This window comes from Spermophilus citellus, assembly GCF_964194105.1.
Source record: "Spermophilus citellus genome assembly, chromosome: 5".
In the NCBI taxonomy this organism is placed as follows: Eukaryota; Metazoa; Chordata; class Mammalia; order Rodentia; family Sciuridae; genus Spermophilus; species Spermophilus citellus.
Genome location: NC_138186.1, coordinates 114,805,157 through 114,821,365, shown reverse-complemented (window position 1 = coordinate 114,821,365; position 16,209 = coordinate 114,805,157). Strand labels below are relative to the sequence as shown.

The following is a 16,209-nucleotide window of genomic DNA, read 5'->3' as shown; positions in this document are numbered from 1 at the left end:
AAAGTTCAAGGCCAGCCTGGGCAACATAGCAAAATAAAACAAAAAGATAAAAGAGGATCCAGGAAGTAGTTCATTAATTTAAGTGAGAACCCAAGTGTAAGAGTTCAGAAGACTCCAAGTCTTGTTGTGTGACCCTGTGGTCTGTTTTGCCCCGGGTCCCCTGCTCTCCTGGCCAAATTGCTTCCATGCCATTATAAACCCCACCTCCTCAGCTTGTCTCTTTCCCCAACATTTGGTTAGGCTACAGAGAAAACACCTCATGTTCAGATTTGTGTGGGCATTAGTTACCTGAGCACTTGAAAGTGACTCTAATCTTCCTGGGTGAGGTGAACCGCAGGCAGACACTGTCTGCCAGGCTCTTACCACTCCCAGAGGATCCACAGTACCAGGGATCTTGTTAGTAATGCAGACCCAGAGATTTCAGTCTGTATTCTAACAGGAACCCAGGTGATTCATGTGGATATTAGAATTGAAGGTGCACTGAGCTAGCCACACTAACTGTATTTTTCCCAGGTGTGGAAGTAGCATCCTAGGGTGCACTTTGTTCTTGTCCGGTCTCCACTTGCCTGAGGCGTGTGGAAGCCTGGGCTTTGTGCTTCAGTCCTGCACCTCCCCTGACACCTACCAGTGCTCACTAATTAGCTCTCCTGCTTAATTAAACCCTCACAAACATTCCAGTAAGTTTCTGGGTCAAATTCAGCATTTGTGGGAAAAAAAATAGGTTTATTAGGAAACATAGCTGAAGTATGACTAGTACCTTTTAAAGATTCAATTTGATAAGTTTTGCCATGTGTATAGTATGCCAGTACACCATCACCTCAATAAGGTAATAATTATAATTACATCCATCGCCTATTGAAGTTCTTTCATGTCCCTTTGTATCTTCCCTGCCACCCTTAGGCAACCACTGTTCTGCTTTCTATCACTATAGGTAAGTTTGTACTTTCTAGAATCTTATATAAATGGAATCATATGGTATGGTTTCTTTTGTTTGTGGTTTCTTTCATTTAGCATAGTTATTTTGAGATCTATTCTGAGTACTCTGTCTACTATACAGGTCAGTTTATTGCTTTTTATTGCTGAATAGTATTCTATTGTATGAATATAATAGTTTATTTATATACTTGTTGATAAAAAGTTGAGTGGTATCCAGTTTTTGTCTATTTGCAGATAGGACTGCCTGGAATACCTGTGTACAGGTCTTCATGTGGATAGTGCTTTTTATTCTTCTTGGTAAACAGATACTGAAGAATGGAATACCTAGCTTATATGGTACATCTAATGCCAATTTTTTTTAGAAACTGCTAAACTATTTTTCAAAGTGGTTATATCATGCTGTCCCCATCAGCAGGGTATGAGAACTTCATTTCCTTCCATCATCTGCAGCACTTGGTATTGCCTTTTTAATTATACCAAGTCTGGCCTTGAATTTGCATCCTCCTACCTCAGCCTCCCAAATCGATAAGATTACAGATGTGTGCTATGGCTCCCAGCTGTTTGTAGTTTTTAAATTTTTTTAAAGTATTTTGGTGGGGGAGAATGAAATCTTTATTATTCATTTATTTATTTAACCTTTATTTATGTATGTATGTATGTATGTATGTATGTATGTATGTGGTGGGGAGGATCGAGCCCAGTGCTTCACATGTGCAAGGCAAGTGCTCTGCCACGTAGCTACAGCCCCAGCCCTGTCTTAAAATTTTTTTGAAGTATTTTTTAAAGGGCAGAAGTTTTTATTTTTGCTGAAGTCCTGTGCATCAGTTCTCTTATGGATTGTGCTTTTGGTGTTGGCTCTAACAATGTTGGTCTAAAACAATTGGTCACAAAGGAATTTTCATAAATTTTCTTCTAGGAATGTTAGAATTCTAGGTTTTTAATTTAGGTTCATGATCCATTTCGAGTTAATTTTGTGCATAGTCTGAGGCTCAAATTAAAATTGATATTCTTTTTGCATATGGATATCAGATTATTCAGGATCATTTGTTGAAAAGACTATCCTTTCTCCACCAAATTGCCTTTGAATCTTTGTAACAAATCACCAGTCCTACAAACAGAGAGAAGCAGATCCCTTAAAACTTCCAGAGTCTAAAAACCACTGAGAAAAATAGTAGGAACTTTGGGTTCCCAAGTGGTGATGCAGCTTGGCCTCAATTATTGGGATCTTTGGAGATCCTCATTCCCAAGTTCTCCCTCCCATCCCTTGAAGAGTCCTCTTCTGGCCTTGCCAGCATCCGTGCTCTTTCTCCTGTTGGGCCCTGTGGACAGGAAGTCCAGCACTGATGTCCTGAAGGAGCGTGCACCTTCCAGCCTGAGCCCTTTCTCAGGGATTGGAGAGAACAAGCAGGTTTGGCCCTGGCATGCAGTTGTGTTACAGTTGTGTGTTAATGGTTGGGGGAGGAGAGCATTGACCACAGCAGACCGGGTGGCTGGCCTGAGTCCAGTCTAGTAAGTCAGAGCACCTGCCTAACACTCTGGGAAACCTTTCTGTTTTCCAGGCACTCCTTGCAGGCATGCGGAACCGCGAAAACAGCTCGCCCTGCCAGGGCAACGGAGAGCAGGCCGGCCGAGGCAGGAATGTGGGCTCCGTGTGGCCGGGGGAGGAGGAGCCCTGCAACGATGCCACCACCCCTTCCTACAAGAAGCCTCTCTATGGCATTTCGCATAAGATCATGGAGAAGAAGAACCCTCCCGTGGGGGACCTGCTCAACACCTATGAGCTCTTCGAGAAGGCCAACGCCAGCAATAGTCCCTCCCCCCTGCGCCTGCTGAACGACCCTCAGAAGCGGGACTGTGGCGGGGCCTCAGGAACAGCCACTGACGGCGACCCCAACATCTACTTTCTGATCCAGAAGATGTTCTACATGCTCAACACTCTCACTTCCAACATGTCCCAGCTGCACAGCAAGGTGGACTTGCTCTCCCTGGAAGTGAGCCGCATCAAGAAGCAGGTGAGCCCCTCCGAGCTGGTGGCCAAATTTCAGCCACCCCCCGAGTACCAGCTCACCGCTGCTGAGCTCAAGCAGATTGTGGACCAGAGCCTGTCAGGCGGGGACCTGGCCTGCCGTCTGCTGGTACAGCTCTTCCCCGAGCTCTTCGGCGACGTGGACTTCTCCCGCGGCTGCAGCGCTTGCGGCTTTGCAGCCAAGCGGAAGCTGGAGTCGCTGCACCTGCAGCTCATCCGCAACTACGTGGAAGTCTACTACCCCTCCGTGAAGGACACTGCTGTGTGGCAGGCTGAGTGCTTGCCGCAGCTGAACGACTTCTTCAGCCGCTTCTGGGCCCAGCGGGAAATGGAGGACAGCCAGCCAGGAGGCCAGGTCACCAGCTTCTTTGAAACTGAGCAGGTGGACGCCGGCCACTTCCTGGACAGCAAGGACCAGGAGGAGGCCCTGTCTCTGGACCGCAGCAGCACCATCGCCTCAGACCACGTGGTGGACACGCAGGACCTCACTGAGTTCTTGGATGAAGCCTCTTCGCCGGGTGAGTTCGCCGTCTTCCTCCTCCACCGGGTCTTCCCCGAGCTCTTCGACCACCGGAAGCTGGGCGAGCAGTACAGCTGCTACGGCGACGGTGGCAAGCAGGAGCTGGACCCGCAGAGGCTGCAGATCATCCGCAACTACACGGAGATCTACTTTCCCGACATGCAGGAAGAGGAGGCCTGGCTGCAGCAGTGCGCGCAGCGCATCAACGATGAGTTGGAGGGCCTGGGGCTGGAGGGCGGCAGCGAGGGCGAGACGCTGCGGGATGACTGCTACGACTCCTCCAGCCTGCCCGATGACCTCTCCGTGGTCAAAGTGGAGGACAGCTTCGAGGGTGAGAGGCCGGGCAGGCGCTCCAAGAAGATCTGGCTAGTGCCCATTGACTTTGACAAGCTGGAGATCCCGCAGCCGGACTTCGAGGTGCCAGGCGCTGACTGTCTGCTCAGCAAGGAGCAGCTGCGCAGCATCTACGAGAGCAGCCTGTCCATTGGCAACTTCGCCTCCCGCCTGCTGGTGCACCTCTTTCCGGAGCTCTTCACCCACGAGAACCTACGCAAGCAATACAACTGCAGCGGCTCCCTGGGCAAGAAGCAGCTGGACCCCGCCCGCATCAAGCTGATCCGCCACTACGTGCAGCTGCTCTACCCCCGGGCCAAAAATGACCGCGTCTGGACTCTGGAGTTCGTGGGCAAGCTGGACGAGCGCTGCAGGCGCCGGGACACGGAGCAGAGGCGCTCCTACCAGCAGCAGCGCAAGGTCCACGTGCCAGGCCCTGAGTGCAGAGACCTGGCAAGCTATGCAATCAACCCCGAGAGGTTCCGAGAGGAGTTTGAGGGGCCCCCTTTGCCCCCCGAAAGGAGCAGCAAGGACTTCTGCAAGATCCCCCTGGACGAGCTGGTGGTCCCCTCACCCGACTTCCCGGTGCCTTCTCCCTACCTGCTGTCGGACAAGGAGGTGCGCGAGATCGTGCAGCAGAGCCTCTCCGTGGGCAACTTTGCCGCCCGGCTCCTCGTCAGGCTCTTCCCCGAACTCTTCACTGCCGAGAACCTCCGGCTGCAGTACAACCATTCCGGGGCTTGCAACAAGAAGCAGCTGGACCCCACGCGACTGCGGCTCATCCGCCATTATGTGGAGGCCGTGTACCCCGTGGAGAAGATGGAGGAGGTGTGGCATTATGAATGTATCCCCAGCATCGACGAGCGGTGTCGCCGTCCCAACAGGAAAAAATGCGACATCCTCAAGAAAGCCAAGAAAGTGGAGAAGTGACGGGCCTGTGGGCTGCCCAGAGACTTGGGTTATGAAAGGCTGAGCGATGGGCACCCTCAGGACCGAGTCACTTTGGAACATGTGTATGGTATCCACAGACAGGCACCTTATGTCAGTGGGGAGTGGCTTCCTACATTTGCACACGTAAACACCTACCCACCCACCCATGAGAAAGCAGCCTTGAATTTGGTCTCTTGACTTTGTCCTGTATTCCCTGGTGGCACAGCCCGAGTTTGGGAGGAGCCAGGCTGTGAGCAGAGGGACTAGCCCAGTAGGTCCTCTCTCCTTGATTGTGCCCTTTCCTGTCCCTCACAATCCAAAATGCAAATTCAGCAGCTTCTGTTCCTCTCCCCACACTTTACATCTTCCATTTTTAACTTTTTCTTCTTTTTTTAATTAAAGTGAACCCCTTTTTAAAAAAATCATTGGGCTCTTTGGGGGCCATTTTACTTAGAAAATCTTTTTAAGTATTTGAGATGAAGTACTGTAAGATAATTTCAGTTGCTGGGATTTTAAAAGATGATTCAGAGATTTATGAATTTTTTAGAAGTGCCATGTTTGTGCATGATGGGTAATCATAGCTTCAGGTGGCATAGAGACTGATTTTACTGACCTTGTCTATGACATCTGATTTTGGAGGAGTCTCGATGCCCCTTGGATGGCAGTAGAGGGGATGATAGGAATAGCATGAAGTCCTTTCTGACGATGTGTAAGTTTTTCCTTCTGCTGTGGTCCCCGGGAAGGAGATGTGCTGCGCGTCAGTAAAATGCTGTGCTCACTCTGTAGATGAGAACACTGGATGATGATATGAATGTAGATAGACCTGGAAACACACATTCACACAATGCCTCCATTTGATCTGTGTCCTTCCCTGGCCCCCTATTCCCTCTCCACACATGGGTGCTAATTGGAGGGGCAGATTCATTTTCTTGGAAAATAATGTGTGTGAGCATTTGGCTTCTTGTTGATTGAAGGGTGGGCTTCTTTGAGTTCACCAAGAACTGTTTACTTTCTGTGCGGGTATTTGTACAAAATGCAGGTCTGGGAGCTGTGTGGTGACTTCCCCAGACCTCAGCATTAGCTCCTCCCATTAGCATGGCATCTTTATGCCTCTGGGCAGGCCCAGGCCTGGGGCCCTCATGAGGATACCTGATATTGAAAGGGCACAGGTCATCTCAAATGGGGCTCCCACGTCCCTTCCCAGGTCCACTCAGAACTTTCCCCTTGGGTCCTCTAGAAGGTTCTACTGTCTTACCCTGGCCCATGCCCTATCTTCTAGGTGTACATCTCTCCCCTCCCCACGGATTGGGAAGGTCACACTGCTCCAACCCGGCAGTTTGCTCTCTAGGGGCGCCAGTTGGGAAACTCCCCAGCCGGTCACGTCTTTAAAGACAGAACTTTTACTTGCCCTATGTTGGGGGCCAGATGCTGAAGAAAGAAAGGAAGCAGTCTAACCCAAATTGGATGCATCTTACCAGAGGCCTGGGAAATCGACCCACACAGGATAGTCATAAAGCCTTGTGGGAGGTTACAGATTTAATACCCTAATGGTTTAATATTTTGCTACCTTAAAATGCAGATATAATAGAAATAACCTGTGAATTTTCCTCATATACTTAAGAACTTTAGTTCCAGTAGCTATATGACATAAATTTTGCCTTCACTCAGTAGACATTTGTTTATATAACAGAATCTTGAGCTGCTTAAAAATGACTCTTCAGTATCATTTACAGATTATTTCTGTTAAAACTGCAAACCTGAATTTTTGGAATTGAAAAATGCACAGGGACTTAGTGACTCTGTCACACGCACCCATACACGCAAACACACACACACTTCTCCTTACTAGAAAACTTAAGTGAGATGAAGGGGACCTCAGTGAATACTGGTTTGCCTTTGTGCCTGTGAAGGAACTGGGGCAGCCAGCAGACTCACTTCCCTGCTCACTTGGGCTTTTCTTTCTGCCTTAGTCTCTCCACTACATACACACGTGCATGCGCCCTACCCAAAGATGGCTGTGGCACTCTCCTGCAGGCCCCACTAGTTGGGGGGGTCCCATGGAATTTTTTTCTGGTCTCTAGGATGTATCCAAGAGGATTCCAAGCCATGTGAAAATTGCCCTGCTTTCTAGAGGGTGAATGTGACCCTGCAACTTCAGAAGCACAATCAATTGTTAATTTTTGAAAAGTTCCTGTTTGCTTAACATTGAAGTCAACAGGTTCTAGAAATTAAATATGTCTCTTTGTTACTTAGAGCATGTTAAATTTTTGGAAACTGTATTTTGGTGGTTTCCTTAACACCCTTCTTGTGTAACTCACCCCCCCGACCCCCAATATCCTACAGTCCCTTTCAGTGAAGAGAGGTGGACACACTCTGGGAGCATTTCCTGTCCCCCTGGATTGTGTTCTTCTGTATGGTGTCCTCACTTCTGCATCCATACAGGTGGCTCTGGTGGGCATGTTTTTTTTTTTTTTTTTTTTTTATATGAAGCAATAGAAGTACAAAATACTTATTTTTTCAGAAATTAGTGTGTTCCATAAAATCTGTTGGCATCACCCCATCCTTCTCCCCATCTTAATTCTTTGCTTTTTACTTGTTTGTGTTTTGGATTATTTTCTGCCTTGTATCCCAAGGACTAAAGAATTAGCACAGACACATTCTGACGTTAAGTAAAATAGTAAGTCATGGTAGGTGGTAGTGGTCATGGTTTTCTCTGTTAGTAAGTTGTTGAAGAATGTATGAAGATAGTCATGAATGTACTCAGTGTTCGGATCCTGCTTCAGTTCACATGGCCGTGTCTACATGACGACAGAAGTTTGACAGGGAATCAAGTGGTGTCTGTGTCACTAGCACTAGTGTGCCCCTTCCCCTTCATTGTTGGCTCCAAACCTTGCTTTCCTTTCAAGTTAGGGGGCATATCAGCAGCAATTATCAACCAACCAATGGGATCTACTTAGTGGTGACTGGATTGGCTGTTAAAATGGTGAGAGTTGGTAAGCGTTGCTGCCTGACCACACCACAGCATGGCCACTTGGGTTCCTGTAGAGATGGCCCCAGTTTCCACCTTCCCCCCCAAGGGTTCTTGAGATCCTGGTTGGAGGTCATTGAGCTCTTGCCCTGTCTGGCTGTGGTGACGATTCTGAAGTGGGGTTGGGGGCCAGGGGTGTCCCTGCTGTTGAGAATATTTGCCTCTAGTAGATCCAGCCTTAATGTTTTCTGACATCCTAGTGAGAGCAGACCCTGCACAAAGCGGATATCAGAGTTAATACTGTGAGGAGACAAAATAATGAGAATAGTTTTACCAAAGATAATGAAATATCGAATAATGTCTGCATATTACCATTGAATTGAGTGCATCTTTAGAAAACTGAATGTAACAAAAACCCACGACATTTTTGGAAATTGTATGCTCTCTAGCAACTTTGTGTGAATTTTTATACAAGCACTGTTTTATGAGTTATATAAAATGTTTTAAAAATAAGAAAAACTCTGGTCTGCTAACATCTTATTTCCTTAAGGCACTGGCCTCTTAGAACATGACTTGGTCTGTCTGTCCTGTGTGACTTCCTGCCCACCTCCCAGGGAAGGGAATGAATGTTCTGGGGGGTTCAGCTCCTCGAGCTTCCACTCTCAGGGTGTCAGGGGTACATCTCAGGGTTTCAGTTTGGCCACAGCTGAATGACTGAGAAGTCACTAAATAAGTCCTCCAATCCAGCTTTTACACAAACCACTTCCTGGCCACACAGTGGGAAACTCATTTGACCTTTTTTTACCTTTCCTGGTTAGGTGCCAGGCCAGCCCTGCCAAACTAGCAGAGCTTCACATAACTTTAACCTCTTTTTTTTTATTCACTTTGGATTAAATGGGATGTATTTCATCAAAGCTAATGAGTTATTAAAAACTAATTGATAACAAAAACAAAAAATGCATGTTTTTTTTTTTTTTTTTTTTTTGGTACAGGGGTTGAACCCAGGGGCACTTAACCACAGAGCCACATCCCCAGCTCTCTTTTTTTGTTTTTTTTAGAGATACGTTCTCTCCGAGTTGCTTAGGGCCACACTAAATTGCTGAATTCTCTATCCTCCTGCCTCGGCTTCCTGAGTGTGCCTCACCATGCCTGGCGAAATGCATGGTTTTTGATAGCAAAAACGCATGTTTTCCCTCACGTTCTCTTGTCCTCGGCTAACTATAAATGAATGATCTTCAATATTTTATAGTAAAAATAAGCCTGAGGATCACAAAATGTAAACAGATTGTGGCTCCTTATTGGAGCCTTTTTCTTACTGTGAGTGTGCTTCTTTCGGGGGTGGGGAGTTGTTTCTTTATGGTGCTAGGATTTAAACTCAGAACCTCATGCATCTACCCCAGAGGTACATTCTCACCCTCTTATTTCTGATTTGATAGCTCCAAAAACTATTTGACTGACATATCTGTGCTTTAAACCTTGTGGGCAGTCATCCTGGTGAACGCATGTGTACGTGTGTGTACGTGTGTGTATGTGTGTGTGTGTGTGTTGGAAATTGAATACAGATGTTGCTTTACCACTGAGCTATACCCCTAAGTCCTTTTAATTTTTTTTTTTTTCCAACTTTGAGATACGGCCTAAGTTGCTGAGGCTGGTCTTCAACTTGGTGATTCTTCTGACTCAGCCTCCTGAGCCTCTAGAACTGCAGTCATGCCCCACTGTCCTTGACTAAGGAAGGCTAAACATTTTTAAAGTCCCCTCTGGCTCCAGGTGTCTGTTTTCTACCGAAAAAGAAAGTCTGAAGTAATTTAATAGATGAATGCATACCTAAGAGCTCTACTTCTCAGAAATAAGAACTCCATTCCAAGTTAATTATGAGCTTTGCACTAGCAAGATGCAGTGGACTCTTAAAGAAGCTTCCAGGGAGAGCTGAAATGCACGGTCCCTGGTGGGGAGGGGAAGGAACGTTCACTGTCTGCTGGCTGAAACGGCTGCACCAGTCACACAGTTGTACCTGGAGGACGCATGTAATCCTTTGCAGAGACCTGTAAGGTAAGTTTCGTAATTGTCCCCTGATAAAGGGTGAGAGCCAGTACCCCCATAGTATCTAGGGCATCTCAACCAAGGCCCACAAAGGCTTGGTGTTGGGAGCACTCTTACCTCTGTTTTGTGGTAAGAAAGCAGGGAGCAGTGGGTTTCCTGCCCAAGTTCACACAATTGGTGAATGGTGTCAGGATTTGATCCCACACCACACCATCTTGGATGCTAAATACCTGCTGAGCCACAACACCCCAAGATTCAGATCCCCAAACAATTTCAAGTCATTGGTCGGCCTCTATCACCACATCCTTTAGCTCCCTCTGGTCTGATGTGAGATACAGATGTGCTGGTTTTAGAATCGCCGTGGGTGAAATCATAGGAGTGATTGTGGACAGACAGACATGTCCTGGAATAGCAAAGGAGTAAATTTTTTGCAATTGTAAAAGTAGTGGCTGTAGATCAGATACCTTGGGAGAGGCAGAGACAGGGCAACTCAAAAGAGGAGGCTGAGGGAACCAGGAGTCTGGTCCTGTCTGTAGTCTAGCTGTATTCCCTTGCCTGAGGAGGATATGCAATAATATATGCCAGAATTTGTCCTAGTTGAGGCAAAGGGGCTGGGTGGCCATTGTCCGAGGTCTTTCTGGGAAAGGTAGTAGCTGGCAGGGTGGCTCCCTTCAGCCAAGGGCAGTGCTCCAGAAGGGGCCACCATAGTGATGAGTAGCTGACCTTCAGCAGCCAGGGGGTAGGCGTGCCTGCAGAGGGATCTCCATGGGATTCCACCAGCAGCCACTATAGCAATGTCTCAAGGTTTATCTGCATGAGAATCCCAGGGGGCTTTTTAAAATATTGCTTGCTCCATCCTCCAAAAGTCTGATGTAGCAGATATTACCAAAACAGAGAGTACTTTATGAGCAACAGGTCTGAGTCCTGTAATCCCAGTTACTCAGAAGGCTGAGGCTGGAGTGAGACCAGCCTCACAATTTTGCAGGACGGGCACGGTTGATTGAGCCTGTAATCCCAGTGGCTTGGGAGGCTGAGGCAGGAGGATCACGAGTTCAAAGCAGCTTCAGCAATTTAGCAAGTCCCTAAGAACTCAGCTAGCCACTTGTTTAAATAAAATATAAAAAGGGGCTGAGGAGCCTGGACTGTAGCTCAGTGGCAGAGCACGTGGCTAGCATGCGTGTGGCACTGGGTTCGATTGTCAGTACCACGTAAAAAGCAAATAAATAAACTAAAGACTTGCTGTCTACAACTATATAAAAATAATTTAAAAGGTGGGGTGCTAAGGCTGTGGCGTCGTGGTTAAGTGCCCATTAGTTCAATCCCCAGTACCCCCCCCCCCCAAAAAAAAAAAAACAGAGCTAGGGATTGTAGCTCAGTGGTAGCACCCTTGCTTAGCATGTGTGAGGCCCTGGGTTTAGTGCCCAGTGCCACACACAGGAAAGAAACAAGATCTGAGCTGAAAGGAGTGGTTTCCTATTGTCTTCATATAAAACTCTTGTTTAGCTAATTTAGCTTGGAAAATGAGTTTTCAGCTTTTAAGTCATTGGAAAGAGTCAAGTTTACAATGCTTCAGCAGCAGGTGTTATGGGCACTGGCTGAATACAATGGCATTTGATAGAACGTTCAATATGGAGAAGGCTATTGATTTTAAGGAAGAAGAATTAATTTGTTCTTCAAAACAGTTTGTTTTGGGTTTGATGGTGCACATCTGGAATCCTGGCTCATCCAGAAGCTGAGGCAGGAGAATCACAAGGTCAAGGTCAACCTCAGCAACTCAGTGATATCCTGTCTCAAAAAATTATAAGAACTAGGGACATAGCTCATAGAGATCCCTGAGTACTGGGCACTAGGTTTAATCCCCAATACCAATAAGTAAATTAAGTCTTTGTGATGCAGATGATGAACTGTGACCTTGACAGAAGTGGAGAGCATGCAGTGCCACAACCTCTCTTCTAGGAGCTCTTGCAATGTGACAACTGTCAATTCAGAAGTGACCATGGATCCTTAAATAACAAGTCCTTAAATTACAGAAATGCCTCCTATTTTTTGAGCTCTATAATGGGGTCAGGGATGTGCTAGGAAATTGCTTTATGTTATTTCATGTGCTCTTCCAAATAAACCCATTTTACAGAACTGAAGCTTCCAGGTTTGATACTGTGGCCAAGGTTATCAAACCTACTAGAGCTGGCAGAGCTGGGGGAGGCTGACTCCAAGGATTATGCTTTTGATTTCTATGCTGCTGCTCCTGTACAGAGTGAGCCAATTTCTTCAGCTCTTTGCCTACTGATCCCTGTTATTTAACATGGGGTTTTGCTAACTGTCCACAGTGGGGCTTCTGGTTCTACCCTAGTGACAGTGAGTTTGACTTAGGAAACATTTTTTTTTCCTTCTTCTTGTTTCTAGAGTTGGGCAACACTTCATTCCATAAAATAGAATAAGTATTCAGATGAGCCAAGCAAGGGAGGTTGGTTTTATAGAAAAAGGCTGAAGAAAGCAAGAACCAGGAGACATTTCAGTGCTGCAGAAAGGAGAATAAGGAATGCAGTAAGGATCATGTCTGCCTCTAAAGGTGGCTCATTCATTCAGCAAATATCTTTGGAGAACTAGCTACCTACTGGGCACTGTTATACAATTTTAATAACTCCCAACCACATGAGTTGATACTTGAGCCCAATTGAGCCCATTGGAAAGAACATTCTGGCAGTAAATAGCAAAAACCTGACATCTCTTGCCGAAAGCTGATTTTCCAGGTGTATGTTGGTCTAACCAGACGGGAACCCTACTTCCTCCCCTCAGTGCAGACAGCTGCTGGCCCTGCAGATAGGATCTGCTGGCTCTGGCCTGAGGCACACCTGCAGGACGACTTGGTTTCCTGACTCCCCTGCTTCTCACAGAGGGAAACAGTTGCTAAGTGTGCCGAATGCTGATGGCAGGGTTCCTTAGTGCTGGTCTTACTGGTATTCAGCTTGTGCTATTTCTGACACAAGGCATTAGACATTTGACTCCTTAGTTTTGACAAGCCCAAATCTTAGCACCGGCACAGGTCCACGCATGAAGAGGCATATTCTTCAGCACATGTAAGGCCCATGGGGATGGGTGCCCTCACTTCAGGCAGTTAATACAGATTGTGTTGCTCAAATCCAGAGGGTTGGCCCATTTCGTTTCAGACTCACCTTTGGCTCTATGTGTCTAAATTGAGAATTAAAAGATTCCCCTACAATCCTAAAGAACAATCTCAGTATGTTCTATAAAGAAGTGTCTGTCTGATGGTGACTTCTCTGAGTGCAGCCTTGGACATGAATGTTTCCTTCTGAGCCTCTAAACAGAAAGTGCCCATTTTATTATTTACTTATTTGTTCATTTCTTTATTTTTGCAGTACTGGGGATTGAACCCAGGGGTGCTCTACCACTGAGCTACACCCCCAGCCCTTTTTATTTTGGGGGACATGGTCTCATGAAGTTGCTGGGGCTAGCCTCCAATTTGTGATTCTCCTGCCTCAGCTTCCTGGATTGCTGGGATTCCAGGATTGGGTCACTATGACTGCCCAGAAAGTACCATTTTAGACACCCATTGTTATTCCCTGGCTGCAGTCTTTAGGCCTTCAGTTGTCTGTCTTGGGGAAGATCTAGCCAGCTTTTAAGAATAAAGTCTCAGGCACAAGTGCATAGTGGTGTGCGCCTGTAACCTAGTGATTTAAGAGGTTGAGGCAGGGGGGTCACAAGGCCAGCCTCAGCACTTTAGTGAGACCCTGTCCTAAATTAAGAAGTACAAAGGGCTGAGGATGAGGGCTCAGTGGTAAGGTATGCCTGGGTTCAAATCCCTGTACCACAAATAAATAAATAAAATCTCAGGATAGGCAGTCCTCTGAGTGCAGTTGGCATCTCTAGGATGGAATCAGTAAGTATATTGGGCTGACTATGGTGGCACACATTTATAGTCCCAGTAGCATGGGCGGCTGAGGCAGGAGGATTTTGAGTTCAAAGCCAGCCTCAGCAACTCAGTGAGGCCCTAAGCAACTCAGCAAGACCCTGTCTCCAAATAAAATTTAAAAAGGGGTTGGGGATGTGGCTCAGTGGTTAAGTGCCCCTGGGCTCAATCCCTGGTATAAAAAAAAAAAAAAAGAAAGAATATTGGGGTGTCTTAAATCAGACCATTGCGGCTGTCAAAGGGCTGGGAGGGCTTGTGTGTTTAAGAAAAAAGAATTTGGGAAGAGCGCATGTTACAAATAACCTCTTCACACCTGTATCACGCTGGCAAAAAGTGAGCTGGATGATGCCATGGGCCAGGTGAGGCGACAGGACTGCTGGCACTTTGGTGTGGGGCTGGTGGAAGGCAGCCAGTCAGGCATCCTGGAAGTCAGCAGCACTGTTATTTGTGATGAGGGGAGGAGGTGGGTGCAATCTGGGACAGTGTCCTTAGGGGAGCGAGGAGGTAAAATGTGGTCCATGCACTTGGAGGCAGCAGTGATTAGATGTAGGTACAGTGCCGCGGACAGATCTTAAAAACCATTCGAGTGAAAGAAGTAAAATACGAAAGGAAACACATAACAGTGCACTTAGGAAATCTTAAAACACTTATGCTGGGCTGGGGATGTGGCTCAAGCGGTAGCGCACTCGCCTGGCATGCGTTCGGCCCGGGTTGGATCCTCAGCACCACATACAAAGATGTTGTGTCCGCTGATAACTAAAAAATAAAAATTAAAAAAAAAAATTCTCTCTCTCTCCCTCCCTCTCTCTCTCTCTCTCACTCTCTCTTTAAAAAAAGAACACTTATGCAGAACAGCAAAATATTTCACAAGAAGGAATACAAACAAAAATGTCCACATTAAACACAGTAAAATGGTCAGCAAAATAGGGGAGGAGGGTATGTGGAAATAAGCAAGGAGGGAGAAAGTGCCAAAGGTGTGGGCATTGGTGCCAAGGTTTTTCCTAATGGAAAAACTCTTGTGTTGTTGGTAAATGTTTAACAACTGCTTCTCCAAGGGGAAAAAATTAACCCTGATTTGCAGTGTTTGCCAAGTTCCAAGGTAAAAGCCCTCGGGTGGCTGATTGGAGCTGTCCACAGGACTCACTGAAGCAGAGTTTGGGAGATGCAGGTGCCTGCTCTGCTCATGGGAACTCATCACTGTCTTCACTGCCTCTTTGGAGATCTTCAATAAGTTGTGGATGGAAAATTCTCTGATAGGAACTTTTTGTAATGTTTTGAAGCCAAAATTCTCCCAAGGTAAGGTAAAACTTTAGTGAAATATTATTTCACTTGCATAATACACAATGCATACCCTTTTGGAAATTTCATGGAACATATACCACCCTCACACCCCAGCTGAAATCTCTTTTTTTCTAGTTTCTTGAAAAAATAGTAATTATGTCTCTGTTTCCCCAACCATTAATGTCTAAACAAATAACTGGAGAATTATCTCCAAATGTCTATTTCCTGCCCCTCCAAAATGGTTAAAAGATAAACTATTGCCTACTCACTTATGTAAATGTTACTTGACAGGAAGTGTTATTAGCATCGTGTTTCCTAGAGAAGAGATTTCTTTTTGAAAGGATAATCATTATTGGTAAAAGAGAAAGAATGGGCCTTTTCCAAAACAATTTTTTAAATTGTTCATCTTTTAAAAACTGCATACATCAGAAGCATTTTCAGACTCTCCTGGAAAGCGAGAACTACATATTTTTAAAACCATGGGATGGGCATATAGCGTGGCACTATAGCGAGGTCCTGGGTACTAGCACCAGCACCACCAAAAAAAAAAAAAAATATATATATATATATATATATATATATATATATACACACACACATATATGTATATGTATTATATATGTATATATATATATATTTTGCTAGAAAATATAAATGCTATTATATATAAGGCTATATATAATTTTTAAAAATATACATCTTTTCTTTTTTTTTTTTAAGAGAGTGAGAGAGGAGAGAGAGAGAGAGAGAGAGAGAGAGAGAGAGAGAGAGAGAGAGAGAGAAGAGAATTTTTAATATTTATTTTTTAGTTCTCGGCGGACACAACATCTTTGTTGGTTTGTGGTGCTGAGGATCGAACCCGGGCCACACGCATGCCAGGCCAGCGCGCTACCGCTTGAGCCACATCCCCAGCCCCTACATCTTTTCTTATCCTATTAGAACAGGGCCTTTGAACCTCATACTGTTGACATTTTAAGTCAGATCATCCTTTTTTGTGGGGGCCATGTGTACATTACATTGTAGGATGTCCCACATCCTTCCTCCATGCTCACCCATTTGATGTTTTTATGTATATATATGTGTGTGTGTGTATATGTGTGTGTGTATATATATAAATATGTATTTCTTTTTTTAGTTGTAGATGGATATAATACCTTTTATTTATTTATTTATGTGGTGCCGAGGATGGAACCCAACGCCTCACACATGCTAGGTGAGCACTCTGCCACTGAACTACAACCCCAGCC

General features: G+C 45.8%; 1 protein-coding gene across 1 annotated transcript in view; it reads left to right on the top strand.

Annotated features, from left to right (window-relative positions):
• The window catches only part of BEND3 (BEN domain containing 3), a 34,751-nt gene extending 27,678 nt beyond the window's left edge, over window positions 1–7,073 (top strand). The window contains exon 4 of the mRNA XM_081294487.1: window positions 2,496–7,073. Within this exon, the coding sequence (XP_081150613.1) occupies window positions 2,496–4,745 (2,250 nt within the window). The 3' untranslated portion in view covers window positions 4,746–7,073. The remainder of the gene's footprint in view (window positions 1–2,495) is intronic.
• Window positions 7,074–16,209: the final 9,136 nt, after the last annotated feature.